This window comes from Callithrix jacchus, chromosome 22 (genome assembly GCF_049354715.1).
Source record: "Callithrix jacchus isolate 240 chromosome 22, calJac240_pri, whole genome shotgun sequence".
In the NCBI taxonomy this organism is placed as follows: Eukaryota; Metazoa; Chordata; class Mammalia; order Primates; family Cebidae; genus Callithrix; species Callithrix jacchus.
Genome location: NC_133523.1, coordinates 34,687,172 through 34,705,277, shown reverse-complemented (window position 1 = coordinate 34,705,277; position 18,106 = coordinate 34,687,172). Strand labels below are relative to the sequence as shown.

Genomic DNA, 18,106 nt, shown 5'->3' with positions numbered 1-18,106 from the left:
GGCACTCTGGTGTGACACCCGGCACTCTGGTGTGAAGCCCGGCATTCTGGTGTGAAGTGCCGGAATGTAGTGGCAGCAGTGGTGGCATGGCCACCTCCATGCCAGTCCGATCCCCCCAGCGTGGGCTCAGCCCAGGGCTCCTGTGTGGAGGGATGCACTTCACAGGGGGTCTCTCTGCAGCCAGCAGCTCCAGTCCAGCCAGCTTCAGTTAATCCCCCCAAAGCCCATCTGCCCACTGACCAATGTGCCAAATGGCCTTAAATTTACTAACTCGGGTGAGCTCCTACCCACCAAACATGCTCAAGACAGCCTTTAAAAGGTTCCAGGAGGCCGGGCGTGGTGGCTCACGCCTGTAATCCCAGCACTTTGGGAGGCTGAGGTAGGTGGATCATGAGGTCAGGAGATCGAGACCATCCTGGCCAACATGGTGAAACTCCATGTCTCTACTAAAAATACAAAAATTAGCTGAGCGTGGTGGCGCGTGCCTGTAATCTCAGCTACTCAGGAGGCTGAGGCAGAAGAATCGCTTGAACCTGGGAGGTGGAGTTTGCAGTAGCTGAGATCACACCGCTGCACTCCAGCCTGGGCAACAGAGCAAGACTCCGTCTCAAAAAAAAAAGTTCCAGGAAATTGCAGATTTGGCAAACTGGGAACAGTTTGCACATGGACTGTGGCCAACTGGCTGCTTCCAGGGGTGGGACAATCCTGCCCCATTCTGGGGAGTGGTGGGTGGGTGGGGGGCTTACAGGCTGCTTCAACCAGAACTCCCCACTCCCCTCCCCACCCTTGCCCTGCCTTGGCTGGAATCGTGCTTTGCTCTTCCAGATCCAGACCCTATCTCTGTGAATTCCCACCCAAGAAGCCAGACAGGGTCCCCCCACACACCAGACACACAAAACAAGACAACGTTTTAATTGTAAAACTAACTTGAGGCAGGGGTGGGTGGGCCGGGGCTGCACTGGCCGGGCAGGAACCTGGTTCTTCAGGCAGTGGTTCTGCCCGTGCCACCCCGCAGGACAGGGACCATCTGTCCCCCAGTGGGGACAGGGGCTAGAGTGTTATAAAATGACAATATAAATAGACTTCTAGAAAAGAGGAGGCTGGCCAGGTGCAGTAGTCATTTGATGCAGAGGCTGGGAGAGGGTGGGGGGCGCTGACCCATCTCCCCATCCAGCCACAGAAAGGGGGTGCAGGGCTACGGGAAAAGGCCACTCTTCGGACATTCATGATCGACCCCCACAATGGCTCAGGGGGAGATGGGGCTGGGTGTCAGGCAAGGCGCCAGACACCCCCTTGCAGGCTGGAGGACAAGTGGCTGGATCTCAGCACACACGCACATGCACACACACACACATGCACACACTCGCGCACACACACACATGCACACACTCGCGCACACACACGCTCACTGCTTAGTGTTCTCTCCACCCCCAGCGACCCCCACTGCAGATTTCCAGCAATGGGAGGCCACTGTCCTTCCTGGAAACAGAACAGGGGGGAGGGCCTGTCCCAGAAGGTGGGGGTCCTGGGAGCCTCACTTGCTCCCATGAGTCCCTGTGTTTTTCTAAAAGTCAGAGATCAAAAACGGAGTTCAGTAGTAGGGTCCCATCTACCCCCAGCAAGGAGGGTGGTGCCACGCGGAGCGTCTCCTGGGCTAGGAGGAGCGGAAGGGCTGGCCCCCTACTGGCCTCGGTGGGGTGGGGGTGACCCAGGGGGCTCTTTGGTCGAGGGGTGGGGCGCTGGGCCTCATCTGGTGCGGTTCTGGCGCATGAGGGGTACGATGCTGGCAGGGGGTCCCGCCTTGGCCAGGAATGGGTGCTTCAGCAGCTCGGCAGCCGTAGCCCGCTGAGTGGGGTCCCGCACCAGGAGGCGGTCCAGGAAGCCCTTCAGGGAAGGCGACACCTGTTGGGGAGGGAGGGAGGGTCAGGGGGTGAAGGTCCCCAATGCTCATTTGCTGTGGGGCCACAGTTTCCTCCTCCGTCAAGTCAGCTGGCAGCATGTACTGTGCAGGGACAGGGCAGAAGTCACAGGTGTCCAGAGCTTGGGGTGTAGATGGGACAGGGACAGTGATGGCACCTGGGATAGTGCTGTGTGGCCCCAGAGGAAGCGACAAACCCCCAGGGGCTCAGGTACTCCTTATTTTCATGGCTTAACAAGGAGCTGGAGGCAACTGGGCCCCAGAGGTGCCCCTTTCCCTGCCGGTGAGTCCTCCACTAGGAAGGTCCCAGCCCTGTCCTCCACCTCTAAACATGCAGATCTCTCTGGGGCCGGGCAGCTCCAGGGCAACGGTGAGGGTGCCGGGGGCTTGTGGCTCTGCTGCCTCTGTCGCCCAGGCCCCACAGAGGGGGGTCTGCACAGATACACATGGCTCGGGGTGGGGGCCCAGCACACAGTGCCATCCCAGGCACCATCGCCATCCCCATCCCATCTACACCCCACGCTCCGCCTAGTGACCCGCTGGCTGGTACATGGTATCCTGGCCAGAGCGGGGCCCACCTTGTGTAGGTTCTTCAGTCGGGGCGGCAGGTTGTCCCGAATCATCTTCATGGCTTTGAGGGGTGGCTCGTTAAAGTAGGGGGGCTCTCCGTCCACCATCTCGATCACCATTATCCCCAGTGACCAGATATCCACCTGGGGTAGGGGAAGTAACAGCAGGGCTGAGCTACAGGGGGATGGTGGGGAGGCCCCAGCGCCGTCTCTGCCTCTGCCACCTGGAATCCTTGGGCCAGAACTCCCTCTTTGGCGTCCAGCCAGCAGTTCACGTGCTAATCCACCAGGGAGCACTGAAGAAAGCTGCCCACCCAGCACCCATCCCTCTTCTTTCTGCCAACTGCCCCCAGGTCCCCTCCCGCCCTCAGCCCATGTAGCATCCAGTGGTGGGTTCAGGACCCAGGTGGCCTCATCACCACAGTTGAGACACAGTGATTGGTTCAGAAACAGGCACATGACCCAGGCTAAGCCAATCAGAGCCAAGCTGCGAACTTCACCCAAAACACACAGGGAAAGGGGAGCCCATAGGCGGGAGACATTTCCCAGAGCTGCTGGGGCACACTCTGCTCCCACAAAGGGAAAGTGGTCTGCGTGAAGATATCACTCAGAAATCAAAGCCAAGGCTGGGAGCAGTGGCTCATGGCTGTAATCCCAGCACTTTGGGAGGCCAAGGCAGAAAGATCACCTGAGGTCAGGAGTTGGGAACCACCCTGGCCAACATGGTGAAACCCTGTCTCTACTAAAAATACAAAAATTAGCCAGGCATGGTGGCAAGCACCTGTAATCCCAGCTACTCGGGAGGCTGAGGGAAAGAATCACTCAAACCCAGGGAGGTGGAGGTTGCAGTGAGCCGAGATTACACAACTGCACTCCAGCCTGGGCAACAGAGTGAGACTCCATTTCAAAAAGAAAGAAAAGAATGAATAAATGAATGAATGAATGAACATACATACGCATGCCTGCAGTACCTCGTTGTCCAGAGCCGTTCCCGGAAACCACTCCCCAGGCTGAGCCCCACCTCCCGCCAGCACTGCAGCTGGACGAGAGCTGCCGACAGAAGGACAACCTAGCCACCCTGGGGCTCACCTCTGGCCCGTAGGGAAGGCGGGAGATGAGCTCTGGGGCCATCCAGTAGGGCGTGCCGACCAGCGACTTCCTCCGGGGCACTTCCTTGCTCACCTGGGCGCAGAACCCGAAGTCTGACAGCTTCACCTGGGGCAGGGCAGAGGCAGTGGGGTCAGCAGAGCTGGCACAGTGGAACGGCGAGCAGGGGCGTCCACCTGTGTAATCCCTCAGCTTCAGACACAATGTGTGGCCCAGAGGTCAGAGCTGGGCTCCAGAGCCAGACCACTGGGGAGCTCTAGCACCTCCCAGTGGGGGCCCTCCGGCAAGTCACCTCCCACAGGATTGCCCCATCTCCCTCCTTGACACCCTCTGGGGCTCTTGGGGACAGTAGCCTGAGTACTACTGACAGCAAAGGCCAGGCGGGGCTGGAAACGGGTGGCCCTGAAAGCCTGTGCCCTGCGGCCCTGCTGCCCTGGAGCATCTAGAGTTGGGTTGGAGAGGAAGGTAGCCCTGTTCTGGGGCCGTGAGGGGCCACAGCCTGCCTCTACAACAACCAGGCCCCCCACACCTTCTTACGAACTGTGGGCCACTTTATGATTTTTTTTTGAGACGGAGTCTTGTTCTGTCGCCCAGGCTGGAGTGCAATGGCAAAATCTTGGCTCACTGCAGCCTCTACCTTCCAGGTTCAAGCAATTCTGCCTCAGTCTCCCAAGTAGCTGGGATTACCAAGTAGCTGGGATTATAGGCAACTGCCATCACACCCAGCTAATTTTTCTATTTTTAGTAGAGACAGGGTTTCATTATGTTGGTCAGGGTGGTCTTGAACTCCTGACCTTGTGATCCTCCCGCCTCAGCCTCCACAATGCTGGGATTACAGGTAAGAACCACTGCACCTGGCCCCCTTTCCGAATTCTGAGGATCTCTATGGGTCTTCTTGTCTCCAGAGAACACCCCCACAACCATGGGAGGACAATCTCAGGTGGCCTACAGATGTCGCCCCCAAAACACATCTGCAGACATCCTGAGATTTCCACAGACTGTCACTGAAACAGAGCTCTCTCTGCCTCTGCCTAGACTGACTGGTGGGGCTTTATTTTCCTTGGAGGAAGGGATGGAGTCATCTACTTCTGCAAGAATTGCATTGGAGTCAAGGGCCCTTTCCTATAGAAAGTCAGGTCCACCCTGCATTATAAATGCCACAAAATCTCCAAAGTATGGGAGACAGGGCTGGGTTCACAGCCCAATCTGGGTGCTGGGCAGGCAGCGGCTTTTCAGTGGAGGGAAAAGCCTGCAGCAGGGGCTTCCCTGTCTGCCCAGATCCCTGCCCCTGGGCCCAGCATCCTGTGCCCTCCCACTGCACAGAGCCCCCACCAGCCTGTGCCCTCCCACTGCACAGAGCCCCCACCAGCCTGTGCCCTCCCACTGCACAGAGCCCCCACCAGCCTGTGCCCTCCCACTGCACAGAGCCCCCACCAGCCTGTGCCCTCCCACTGCACAGAGCCCCCACCAGCCTGTGCCCTCCCACTACAGAGCCCCCACCAGCCTGTGCCCTCCGGCTGCACAGAGTCCCCACCAGCCTGTGTCCTCCCACTACTCAGAGCCCTCACCAGCCTGTGCCCTCACCCGGCACAGAGCCCCCACCGAGCTGGAGCCCGAGTCTGGGCTGCATGAGGGACAAATGAAGTCCCAGCTCCTCAAGACACAGGCCTAGAGGGTTTAGCCCACCTACCTTCAAAGGGGATGGGGAGAGGAAGAGAAGCCCCACCATGGGAACCCCAACCCCCTACAGCCCACCACCTGTCCCCTCACCCTGCCATCATGGGTCAGCAGGATCGAGTCGCTCTTGATGTCCCGGTGGATGACGCCCTGGGCATGAAGCACCGATAGGGCCTGCAGCACTGCCAGGCACACGGCTGCGATCTGTTCCTCGTTCATCCTGTGGGTGGGGGGTGAGCAGGCGGGTGGATAGCCCCCCAAGGGCTGAGGGGAATGAAGCTCTGCCTTGGGCTGGAGGAACCTGAGACAGGAGTGGGGCTTGACCCCACTCTGGAGGTGGAGGAATGGAAGACATGACCCCATGCCCAGGGGGCCGAGGGGGCTGCAGCACAGCTGGTTTGGAGATTTGGCCCCACCCCAAGCAGTCTGGAGGGGACCTGGTCATGTCATAGGAGGAGTCTGAGGCCCCGGCAGTACCTGGTGTGCGTGACAATGTCGGTGAGGGCTCCTCCTTCCAGGAACTCCATGACCACCCAGAGCTCGTCCCCCACCAGGTAGCTGTTGTACATCTCCACCACGTTCTCATGCTGATAGTCCCGCATGATCACCACCTGTGCAGGGGCCAGGTCAGCAGTGGAGGGGGCGGGAGGGGGGCAGGAGGGCTGCCCAGGCCCGCCTCAGACCCAGCTGCCGCTGCCCACCAGGTCCCCTGCAGTTCTACACCGAGCTTGTGCTCATGTGGCCACCTGGACTGCCCTCCCTACTACTGCCACAGCCACGTGAGCCTCAGAGGCAGCCTGAAGCCCAGGCCTCCCTTCTGGGTGTACTACCCCGGGACCAGGCCCATCCAGGTGAGTCCTGGGCTGGTGCTGGGGGGAGGTGGGAGGGGCATTCGAGCTCAGGGCTGAGACCCTGGACAAGCAGGTATCTGGCAAGGATGAGAGAAGAGGCGTGCGCATGGGGGCGGATGAGGAGCCATATGAGGAGCTCCTGGTGCAGCCGGCTGCTGTGATGCGTGGCAGGTCGAGAGGGGCCTCATACACCCGGCAAAGGGGCCCATTCTTGTCAGGGTGCTGCAGGGCACTGCCAGGGTAAGGTGGGATGGGGATGGGGTGAGCCTGAATGTGAGGGTGGGCCTGAACTTGGTGGCTGTGTGGTGCTGAGGGGATGCCCTAGTGGAGGCCAGGCGGGGCCTGGAGTGGGAGATGATGGGCTGTACAGACCAGGTGAGGAGCAGTCGGCCCAGGGCTGACAGGCTGGGGCGGGGCAGGTCTGGAGGACACTGTACCCTGGAGCCCAGGTGGGCCCCAGTGGGTGCAAGGGGCCTGGAAGACACTGGGTGGGAGGTCAGTGGGCCGACGAACCGTGGGTCTGGGACTCAGGGACAGAGACATGGGTGAGGATGCTGTGAGGATAGAGGCAGGGACCTACCTGGGGTGGAGATGGCCTGGGGGTGAGGAGGAGTGAGGGGAGCGGGGAGCCTGGCCCAGCACAGAGGAGTGCAGGGAGAGGAGGGAGGGCAGGGCAGGAGGACAGCAGGGCAGCAGCTCCCGCACCTCGTTGAAGAGCAGCTCACGCCTCTGCTGCTTGCGCAGGTCCATCTTCTTGACAGCCACCAGCTTGCCTGAGCTGCGCACGGTGGCGATGCACACGATGCCCGTGGAGCCCTCGCCAATCTTGATGAAGTTGTCCAGGTAGGATCGGGGGTCGCCCGGGTCCACCACCAGCTGCAGGGCAGCCCGGAACTGCTCATGTGATACGCGCTGTGGCTCCCGCTGTGGTGAGCGGGGGCCAGGGGGCCCAGGAACAGCAGGGGCGGTGGGGGCAGCAGAGGTGCGGGCTGGAGGGGCCAGTTGGGGCTCCGAGGCATGGGGGCCCAGCACTCCAGGGCTGGGGGCGCCTCGGACTCGGGCGGGAGGCCGGGAGGAGGAGGAGGACTGGGGGACGGCCAGGCCACCCGCTGATGGCCCATTAGGGGCCACGTCGTGAGGATCCCCCTGAAACAGGAGAGAGAGAACGTTCTGTCAGTGGAGGGTGCCTGGGGCCAGCTCTGCTCCCTAAGCAGGGGAGAGGCCCAGCGATGGGACAGACACATGGGTGGTCAGGATGAGATGCACGGTGGGTGGGGCGGGGCCGGAAGGTAGGGATGGGGGAGCAACAGGCAGGGGACCTCGGGAGCCCTGGGGTGGGGGACGGGTTACCTGGGCACCCCGGGATGGGTGGTCGGTGTCAGCCCTCGGGTAGGTGTTAAAGGGCCGGCCAGCTGCCAGTTTCGCCCCACTGGCCAGACCAGCAGGCTGAGGGATGCTGACGTCAGGCCCAGAGAGGGGGCGTTTGTCCCGGGAGGACTCCTGGGGGTCCCCTGAGCCCTCCCTGGAAGACTTGGGCCTCTTCTCTGGCCCCGCCCGTCGCCTGTCACCACTGCCGCCACCCGCCTCGCTGTGACCGGTGATCCGGCCTCGACTGCCTGCCTTCCCTGAGACTGCTCTGGCCGTGGCGGCCGGCTCCTCCGGTATCCCATTTTCCTGGCGGGCACGGGCGGGCGGCGGCGGGCTGTCTCTCCGCAGGGAGTTGGAGCGTGTCACCGACATGTTCTCAAACTCGCCCAGCAGCAGCGTGAGGGCCCCATCCTTGGCACCTTTGCTGCCCCGCACGATGGTCTGGGGTCCCGGGCAATGGTGGGTGGGGGCCCGGCAAGGAGTGGGGCACACAGGACGGGCATCCAACACGCAGGGACAGGACGGCACGACACACACAGAGACAAGACAGAGACGCAATGAGGAGATGCAGTGCAGTGACGATGGCATGGGCGGTGGCCCCTCCCCCGCCGGGATGCAGCTGCAGGGTTAGAGGAGTGATGGCCCCGGCCAGGGTGCTGCCTCCCTGGGCTGGGTGGGACCCTGGAGAGGCACCCCTTGTTTTCCTCCTGTTCCCCAAATGGGTGGCACAGTCCTGCCCTGTGGGGTGGAGGGGAGGGAGGGCAGAAGCTGACCCACCCCATAATCAGGCTGAGGGCTACAAATTACAGGATGCTGGGGCCAGGCCTGGGCTGGCACTTCCTCCCCTGTGGGCGCCAGCGTTTGTAAGCCCCAAAACCACACTCTCTGCTCCCATGAAGGACAAGGGGTGGGGGACAGGGGTAGTCACAAAGGCCTGGTCCCAAAGTAGAGGGCGAGGGTGTTCCAGGACCAGGTGCCAAATAGAAATGCATGTGGAAACCAGGCAGGGCGTCCAGGGCGTCCCGAGTCCCCCCGTCCCCACCCACCATGGTCTGAGTTGTGTCATACAGGGGCCCTCTGCCCCCTGCTCCATTTCCAGGCACACGGGTGTCCTTGCTACTCTGACCTCTCCTGTCCTGCTCCAGGGCCTCTGTGCTGGCTGCTCCTAACCTAACTAACTCTAACCCTAACCCTAACTCTAACTCTAATCCCTTGATCATTCCAAGCTGATGCCTAGAACATCAGCTCCCAGGGTCCCTGTGGCTCCCTCTCTCCACTCTTTCAGTTCTCTGCTCAAGCTCCCGCTGGCTGCCCGTCATCTAAAATGCCAGCCCCTGCCCTGCCTGTATTCCATCTAGAGTGCCTGACAGTGGCTGCTATGGGGCACGCAGGCATCTGTCTGCTCCCGGCTCTGCCCGGTGCACTCTCCTGGGGGTGGGGATTGTTTTTTCCTGTCCGCTTTGGGTCTTGCTATATCTCAGCATCTAGACCAGCATCTGGCGCACAGCAGGGGCTCAATGGACTTTTGCTAAACCATACATTGATGAGGTGGTTGTGCAGGGGCCGCAGTGAGCTGAGAACACGGGTCCTGCTTACAGGGACCCTGCCCGGGGCTGCCAGGCATCTGCAGCTGGAGGCCTGCCTCTGATGTGCAGCAAACACTGATCCCACAAAACCCGTGACCTGCTGCTGCCCCATCTCTCCTGGCCATGGCTGTCTGCCTAAAGCCAGGCCTTGCCCAGGGGCCCCAGGAAAGCAAGGTGGACACAAGGCCAGACTTTGCTGTTAGAACAGGGGGTTGAGGCCGGGTACGATGGCTCACCCCTATAATCCCAACACCTCAGGGAGGCTGAGGTGAGAAGATCACCTGAGGTCAGGAGTTCAAGACCATCCTGGCCAACATGGCGAAACGGTCTCCACTAAAATACAAAAATTAGCTGGGCATGGTGGTGGGCGCCTATAATCCCAGCATTTTGGGAGGCCAAGGCAGGAGGATCACCTGAGGTCAGGAGTTCAAGACCAGCCTGGCCAACATGGTGAAACCCCATCTCTACTAAAAATACAAAAATTAGCTGGGCATGATGGTAGGCGCCTGTAATCCCTTGGGAGCTACTCCGGAGGCTGAGGCAGGAGAATCGCTTGAACCCAGGAGGCAAAGGTTGCAGTGAGCCAAGATCGCAGTGCCACTGCACTCCAGCCTGGGAGACAGAGTGGAACTCTGTCTCAAAAAAAACAAAACAAAATAAAAACCAGAGGGTGGAGAGGGCCCTGGGAGACCTGGGGCCTGGCCAAGGGCAGCAAACACAAGCGCCCATGGGGCCCCAGGTCAGTGCTGGCCACGAGGCCCTGTGTGTGAATTCAGGTGCCCTATTTCCTGGTGGAACAGTCACAGCCAGGCCTCACATCTGGCGAGCCGGGCAGGGGCTGGGATTTTGGAGACACATGCCAGTGGCCACAGAGCCAGGCGGGGCGTGGAGCAGAGGGGGTCGGGTGCGGCCTGCGGCCCACAAGAGCCAGGGCCACACCTGCGGAGGCAGCTGCCACTCGGCTCCAGCTGGTCTGTCACCAGAAGCCAACAGCTTTGGAAGTGAAGTCTGTCACTTTTTAAGTGGTGGCAAAGAAGTCAAGGCATTCAAAAGCGCCCTGCGTGGGCCACAGGGATCCTTCCGTGGGCCACCACATTGAGGCTACACTTGTGTCTATGGCCAACTCGCAGGTCTTGGCGCTCCTCCCCGCCAGGCTGGGCTGGGCACCGGGACGGGTGAGTCCAGGCACACCCATATCCAGCCGCTGGAAACAAACCTGGCAAGCTCCGCCTGGCCTGCGGCCCTTCCCGGTCCCCACTGACCACGGGAGAGTGTCCAGGCTCCAAGGCTGGCTTCCCGAGGCCCAGCACAGGCTCCCGCCAGGCCCACCTCATGCCAGGCCACACCCAGACACCGGCTCTGCAACTCTTATAATTTCACATGGAGGCAGGAGAGGGGTTAAGAGCATGGGGCTTGGAAACAGACGTTGGTTCAAATCCCAACCTTGCCATTTTGCTCTAGATGGCATGAAAAAAAAACCCAAAACCTAAAAGCCTGCAGTGCTCCACAGGGGTGATTTCCTCCACGAAAGCCCGGCCTCCCCTGCATCTGCTGCCATCCCTCCTCAGCCAGTGTTCCCTCCTCCAGAAGTTTGCCTGGACCCCTAATCTGGGTCAGGTGCCTCCTACGGGCTCCCCCATCCGAGCCCTGACCACTGGGGACTGTCACCCCCTGGGAATGGGTCCATCCTTCACTGCCAGGAGCTCTGGAAAGGCTCAAGGGGGGACGGGTGTGGTCCAGGGACAGGAGCACAGCACCCAGGGCATGAGGCTCAGGTTGGAGGCTGGCGTGGGGCTGTCAGATGGGTCATGGAAGCCTCAGGTGGGGGTGGCATGGGGTTCTTAGAACTTGGAGCCAGTGGGCGGAGGGTGGGTAAAATGCCAGCCTTGGACCCAGGATCAGGGTGGAATTCGGGGGTGGGTCTGTTTCCATGTCAGTGAGAAGGTGTTGGTCACAGGGTCGAGTGTGGAATGAGGGCCAGGCCACTCTGGGGGTGGGTGTGGGCTGGGGGAGGTGGTGGTGGGTGCCGCGTACCTTGGGGGCCCCAGGCTGGATGGAGGTGATGCAGGCAGGGTCGACGAGGGGCTTGGGCCGGCGAGCCGACTCCTCGATCAGGCTCTGCCACTGGCGGGGCAGCCCAGTGAACTTCTGCTCGTGCTGGTCGAAGCCCGTGTGCACGCGGTGCTCGAAGTTGGATGGCGCGGAGATCTCTACCCGCTTCTTCCTCTTCCCAAACATGGTGCCGGGGTCTCGCAGCCTGCTCGAGGGAATCACGGTGGCTGAGTGGCAGCAGTGAGCCTGCCTGTGTCTTCCTCCTGTCCCTTCCATCCTCATCTTCCACTGGGACATACAGGAGGCAGTGCCTCCTTCCAGTCTCCCTGCTCACCCCCTACCCCATATGCACGGCACACAGCCAGAGGGCACCCGTGAGCACCCGAGGGGCCACGTCCCTCTGCTCAGAACCTTCCTGCCTGTCTCTTATGGGCCCACAAGGCCCCATCGCCTCTCTGTTCTCATCCCTGGAGACCTCAGGGCCTTCGCAGGGGCTGGCCCCTTTGCCTGAAGCTCACTTCCCAGTGTCCGCACAGGGCTGCCCCTCCCCTCCAGTTCTCAGAGCAGCAAGGGCTCCTTTCCTGACCACCCCAAGTTCGAGACCAGGCTGGCCAGCATGGTGAAACCTTGTCTCTACTAAACATATAAAAATTAGCAGGGCATGGTGGCACACACCTGTAATCCCAGCTATTTGGGAGGCTGAGGCAGGGGAATTGCTTGAACCCAGGAGGCGGAGGTTGCAGTGAGCTGAGACTGAGCCACTGCACACTCCTGCCTGGGCAACAGAGTGAGGCTCCGTCTCAGAACAAAACAAAAAAACCCCAAAAAACCACAAAGGGGCTGAGGGAAGACATGCTGGTAGCAGCGTCCCACAGAGAGCGGGAGAAAGACAGGAAGGGGAGCCAGGCGGCCAGAGTTCCACTCTCCAACACATGCTGCCGTGACCTTGGGCAAGTGACCACCTCTGTGTCGTGGATGAACCCCCACAGGGCTGCTGTGAGGGGTAGTGAGTGACTGGGAGCAAAGAGCTCAGGGTGAGGCTGGGCATATATGTGGGGGGCCTGTCTGTGGGGGCCACTGTGGTGGCTGGGGCGGTCCCTACAGTGCTGTGGGAGGAAGGGCCCAGGTCCTGCTCTCCCGGAAGGCCCCATCCCAGCTGTTCCAGGCCTGGGCCCTGGAGTCACACATACCTGGTCTGTTGCTGGTGGGACAGAAGTGCCCTCAGGCAGGTGACCTCTCCTCTGGGGGCGTTGGGTTACTCATCTGTGAAATGAGAAGAATGCATCTGTTCACTCATTCATTCAGTCATCGCTCAGCAATGGGCCTCCTCTGTGGCCACTGTAGGAACCCAGACAGCCTTTGACCTCATAGGAAGTTCACCTGGGGCACAGACCTGTCCCCATGCAGCAGCAGCCCAGAGTGGTCAAGGCTGAGTGGTGGGAGCATGGGACCCTGGAGGGATGTCAGGGTGGGCAGCAGGGAGGCTTCCTGGATGAGGGGAAGACTGGAGACCAATGGACGAGGGGACAGGCAGGTGGAGTTCTGTCTTGTTCCCAACTGTCTCCCCTGCACCTGGCATGGCGTCCAGCTCAGTGAGTCCTATGGCCCTAGTGAGAGGACGGAGGACTCGCAGACCCACGTGGGCCCTCCGCACCTGCTCCTCCTCCCAGCTCAGGCTGCTTTCCTGGGAGCAGCTCGGGAAGGTGAGGCCCTGGCCCAGACGTAGGACCATTGACGGGAGCCAGCCAGGGGAACCGGTTTGGCAGCAGGAGCCCCGTGGGAGGCGGGTGGGGACCCAGCAGGCAACCTGTCTCAACTGGTCCCAGGAGGCCAGCCAGTGGTCAGAGCCAGGCTTGGCCAGGGCCCCCGGGGTTGGCCCAGTTTCCCTGCTTGCCCTGGGGCCTGGAATGGAGGGCAGGCAGGGGGGAGGGGCTCCTTTGTCTGCCCAGCCCCTTTTCTGAGCCCAATGCCAGCGTCCTGATGCTGCCCACCTCTCCCTCACAGCCTTCTAGCCCTGCCCACCCCTGGTGGCCCTGACCTACTCTCTCACAGCTTTCCAGGCCCAGCTCCTAGGGTCATCCGCACACCCCGACCGACCATCCCCATCTCCCCACTCTGCCTGCTGACACTCCAGATCTGTGTCCCACGTCCTCCGGCCTCTCTGTCCTCCCAGAGGTCCCTCCACCCGCTTTGGCCCCATGCCCAGCCCCTGCCTCTTCATCGTGAACTTGTGGCCCCGCCCATCCCGCTCCCTCCCCACTTCGGGGCACTAGGCAGTTCCCACAGCCACAGGAACAGGATCAGCCACGTGACCCCTCGATAAGTCCAGAGGGCGGAGAGCGGGGTACGGGATGACGGGACGCCTGGGACTGGCGGGAGCAGCCTGGAGGGTGGGCGGCCGACCCGGCTAGCAGCACAGGGCTAGGGATGTCCTCCAAAGCCTGGGCTCCTGCCCTCCCACCCCTAAACCCCCAAGGGAAGGGGCACGCCTCCGGATATTTGCCCAGGGCCACCCCTTCCCTCTGGGCACTGTACAGAGGGCAGGACAAACAGAGGAACTGACCGTGTTTATAGTGACCAGGCAGGGGCCCCACCCCGGCCCCTCCTGGGCAGCTCCAAGCACTCCCCCAGCAGGCACTCCCTTCCCACCGTAAGCTCCTGAACTCATGGGGGCCCGCAGAGGCAGTGCTGGGCCTGGGAGGAGGGAGAAGAGCAGAGCAGAAAGGCTGGGCCTGCTCAGGTGGCAGGGAGGGAGGGGTAGGGGCTGGGCTTCCAGGCCAGCTCCAAGCTTGATAGTCAGCCCAGGGCTCCCAACCTCAGCAGGGCTGCTACGACCTGCCCTGTGTGACCTCATTTTCTGTGTCTATGAAATGGGGATCTAACCCAATCCAGGACTTCAGTGTGTGGCCCTGCATGAGCAACTCAGCCACGCTGTGCCTCAGTTTCCTCCTCTGTTCAAAGATGGTGATGACAGTGGCTGCTTCTTGGAGTTTCTTAAGGAATTAGGGAGAACACAGGGCATGGATGGTCTGGGCCAGAGACTGTGGCTGGGGTCAGAGCCAAGGCAAAGCACACACAGCAAGTGCTCAGTAAGTGCGGTCACCATTACAATAGCAGCCAGCACTTACTGAGCACCTACTGTGCACCAGCACTTTACCTGGAGTCCCACATCTGACCCTGGAGGGAGGGGCCATCATGAGCCCCAGATTACAGACACAGACCCAGGTGACCCAGCTAGAGTGACAGGGTGGACACCAGACTCCAGGCCTGTCTGCAGAGATGCGAGGGTCCTGAACCTGCTGTGCATCTCATCCTGTTCCATCCTCATCCCAATTCACAAGTGGGGAAACTGAGGCCCAGAAAGGGGAAGGCCCTTGTCTAGCACACCCAGATAGTGAGAAGCAGCGAGGATTTGAACATGGATGGTGTGTGTGGAAGTCACTGAAGGCTGAGCTCTTACCTGCCTGTCCTGCTGCCCTGGAGGGCTGGGGTGACGCTGCTGGTTTTTTCTATTACTATTGATTATTATTATTATTGAGGCTGGGGTGACGCTGCTGGTTTTTTCTATTACTATTGATTATTATTATTATCCTCCCAAGGCTGGTCCTGGCTCCCCCTCTCCCTCCTCATTATTTCTGTCCACCCCAGACCTTGCCTTTCCTCTCCTGGCCTAGTCTCTGCTGAGTGAGGGTCCCTCCCTCCTGTCTCACCTGTCCTGGACCCCACGGGTGGTGGGAAGGAGCACCAAGTGGGCTCCCGGGCTCCCACCTCCCCCGTGGCTGTTCACACGCTTTCCCACAGGCCTCTGCAGCAGGAAAGATGCTTAAAACCAATCCCCGCCACCAAATGTAGCCTGAGGCTCAGCTTGGTACCCCCCCACCATTGCTGCCACCACAAGGGACACATGGCCCAGAGCAGACGCTGACACTGAGCTTACCGGTGCCCTCAACCTCGGTGGAGTGGCCATTCTGAGCCCCATTTTGCAGATATGGAAATGCAGGCTCACAGAGGTTAAATCTCTAAGTTCACCAAGCAGAGTTGGGCCCGGAAGCCAGTCCTGCCCACTCTGGAGTCCATAGCCTGAAACCCTTTCCTGACCCCCACGATGCCTCCTCGTGGCCTGAGAGTTCCCACAGGACACACCCATCACCAGGCTGCCCTCCTTTCCTCCCAGGCACCCCTGCACTCTCTCTGCCCCAGCCACACAGACCCCCTGCTGTTCCTCAGCTCCGAGGCACGGATCCACCTCAGGGCCTCTGCATGGGTGACTGCCCCACCTGGACTTTCCTCTCACTGGTGGTAGGCAGCTCTCTCCTCCCCTGACTTCCCAGGCCCGGCTGTGCTCACAGACTCTGCTCCTGTCCTGTCGCCCTCTCATCGGTCTCTGCTTTATCTTGCCTCAGGGCTCTTACCACGTATATGGAGTGTGTGTGTGTGTGTGTGTGTGTGTGTGTGTGTGTATGTATGTATGTGTGTGTGCATAAAATACTTTTTTTTGAGACAGAGTTCAGCTCCTGTTGTTGAGTGTAATGGCACAATCTCAGCTCACTGCAACCTCTGCCTCCGGGTTTAAGCGATTCTCCTGCCTCAGTCTCCCAATTAGCTGAGACTACAGGCGTCTGCCACCACGCCCGGCTAATTTTGTATTTTTAGTAGAGATGGGGTTTCACCATGTTAGCCAGGATGGTCTCGATCTCTTGACCTCGTGATCTACCCACTTCGGCCCCCCACAGTGCTGGGATTACAGGTGTGAGCCACCACATCCAGCCATGTGTGTAATTCTTTAGCATCTGCCTCTCCCCCTAGAATGTGTCAGCTCCACAAGACAGGGACTGTCCTCTGTCTTGCCCCCTGGTAGTCCAGGGGAGCCCACGGTAGGGACTCAGTGGGATGGTGGTCCCTGCCCACTGTACTACACCCCTGCTCAGAGGCCTGGCAGCACCCGGGAATCTTTCAGATAAGCAGCTTGGACCTGGGGGCAGGAACCCCAGAGCAGCAGGAAGATGCCACCTTCTGCCCCAGCCAGGGCCTGGATGCCTGTAGAGTACAGCATTTAATCCCCAAAATGCAGGCACATTTTATATCCTACTCTAAAATGTTTATTTCACATTTTAAAAAATCTTTTAGGCCGGGCACGGTGGCTCACGCCTATAATCCCAGCACTTTGGGATGCTGAGGCGGGTGGATCACGAGGTCAAGAGATTGAGGCCATCCTGGTCAACAAGATGAAACCCCATCTCTACGAAAAATACAAAAGTTAGCTGGGCATGGTGGTGCGCGCCTGTAATCCCAGCTACTCGGGAGGCTGAGGCTGGAGAATTGTTTGAACCCAGGAGGCGGAGGCTGTGGTGAGTTGAGATCGCGCCATTGCACTCCAGCCTGGGAAACAAGAGTGAAACTCCGTCTCAAAAAAAAAGAAAAAAATCTTTTGAATTGTTTAACATGTGGGATAGGCAGCGTCGACCCAGCCTAGCAGACACTTCAGATTTTCCAGTCTCTTCTGCGTCCTCTGATCTTTTACGGAGGAAGAGGGTACCACTGCCTCCATTCTCCCCCACAAGGTAACTGGCCCAAATGGTAAAGCAAGATCCACTGTGTGACAAAGCTGTTGGTGTGAGCAGAACCCCTCACCTCCTGCCCTTCCCCCTACAGGCTCTGATCAAAGCTGCAGCCCCCAGAAGGGAGAGGGCTGGCTTAGCTGGAATGCAGGGGCCCAGGGCAGAGCAGGGGAGGTGGCCAGGCCTACAGGCATCCTTTCATCATCACTAAAATGAAACCCAAATCAGGAAGGGGGCCCAGAGCGCTCACTGTCTCCAGCCTGCACTCAGGCTTCTGCCATTGGTCACCACTCACCACTATGCAACAGTCTTCACCTACCCCCTGCCTCAGTTTACCTTCTACCTTCTTCTGATGTGCTCTGATGGTGTAGGCGCTGGAAGTCTGGCCTCCCGTTCTGGCACAGCAGGCTCCTCGATGTACCAAGTCCCCCACGCCAGACCTGCCTCGAACCATGGCTCAGCTCTTGCCCCCATCTTGCACAACCCCTGGCCCTCCTCTATCCAAATCTCTCTTCCGGCCTCCCGCACTGAGCCTCATCCCTCCAAGGAGTCCTCAGGCTTTGGGACTGACACATCCTCAGGGTCCTCCTTAGCAAACATCTACTCCACCCACAAGTGACCCCATCACACCCACCCATGCATTGACCCATGCATGTGTCAATATCTACCAGGGACTGACTCTCTGCTGGGCCTGGGGCCCTTAGCAGTGCACCCAACAGGTCAGAAACATCCCTGTCCCTGCAGCACTCACATTCTAGAAGGAAGGGGGCAGTCAATGTGTGAGACAAATCAAACAAATATCTACTAAGTCAGTTGACAAATGCTGAGATGGAAAATAACGCAGCGATCAAAAGGGAGCTTGGCTCACCGCAACCTCTGCCTCCCCAGTTCAAGCGACTCCCCTGCCTCAGCCTCTCAAGCAGCTGGGGTTACAGGTGCGTACCACCATGCCCAGCTAATTTTTGTATTTTTAGTAAAGATGAGATTTCACTATGTTGGCTAGGCTGGTCTTGACCTCGTGATCCACCCGCCTCAGCCTCCCAAGTGCTGGGATTACAGGTGTGAGCAACCTCACCTGGCCAAGAATTGTTAAACAAATGCACACACACAATTCTCCATGGCTTCCCCTTTGGCTGAAACACTGTGACTGGGAGGGCCCTGCCAACCTCGGAAATCTAATCTCCTCCCCTCGCTTCCTCCAGCGCTGGCCTCCTCTGTGTACGTCTTGGACACATCACAGCTGTTCCCGCCTCTGGGCCTTTGCACGTATTCTTCCCTCTGCCAGAACTCTGCCACTCAGCCTTTCTTGCTATTCAGGTCTTAGTGCAAATAAAACCTCCTCCGAGAGGCTGTCCTGATCCCTTAGCAAAATCTCTGCCCTGCTTTTTATGTCTCGGTGGCACTTACCACCCCCTGGCAT

At 59.8% G+C, this 18,106-nt stretch overlaps 1 protein-coding gene across 6 annotated transcripts in view; it reads right to left on the bottom strand.

The window, feature by feature from the left end:
- Positions 1–897: 897 nt before the first annotated feature.
- PAK4 (p21 (RAC1) activated kinase 4) overlaps positions 898–18,106 on the bottom strand; it is a 50,585-nt gene continuing 33,376 nt past the window's right edge. For 3 of the 6 annotated variants that reach the window (XM_002762092.8, XM_054250743.2, XM_035284002.3), the window contains exons 2-10: positions 12,319–12,391; positions 11,111–11,333; positions 7,473–7,931; positions 6,828–7,268; positions 5,749–5,882; positions 5,365–5,491; positions 3,577–3,702; positions 2,497–2,631; positions 898–1,902 (exon numbers count right to left, since the gene is read on the bottom strand). In XM_002762092.8, coding sequence (XP_002762138.1) covers positions 1,747–1,902; positions 2,497–2,631; positions 3,577–3,702; positions 5,365–5,491; positions 5,749–5,882; positions 6,828–7,268; positions 7,473–7,931; positions 11,111–11,314 — 1,782 coding nt within the window. In that variant the 5' untranslated portion in view covers positions 11,315–11,333; positions 12,319–12,391 and the 3' untranslated portion in view covers positions 898–1,746. Of the gene's footprint in view, positions 1,903–2,496; positions 2,632–3,576; positions 3,703–5,364; positions 5,492–5,748; positions 5,883–6,827; positions 7,269–7,472; positions 7,932–11,110; positions 11,334–12,318; positions 12,392–13,170; positions 13,300–18,106 lie in introns of those variants that run through there. The other 3 variants (XM_008987974.6, XM_054250744.2, XM_035284001.3) reach the window with 2 other exon arrangements.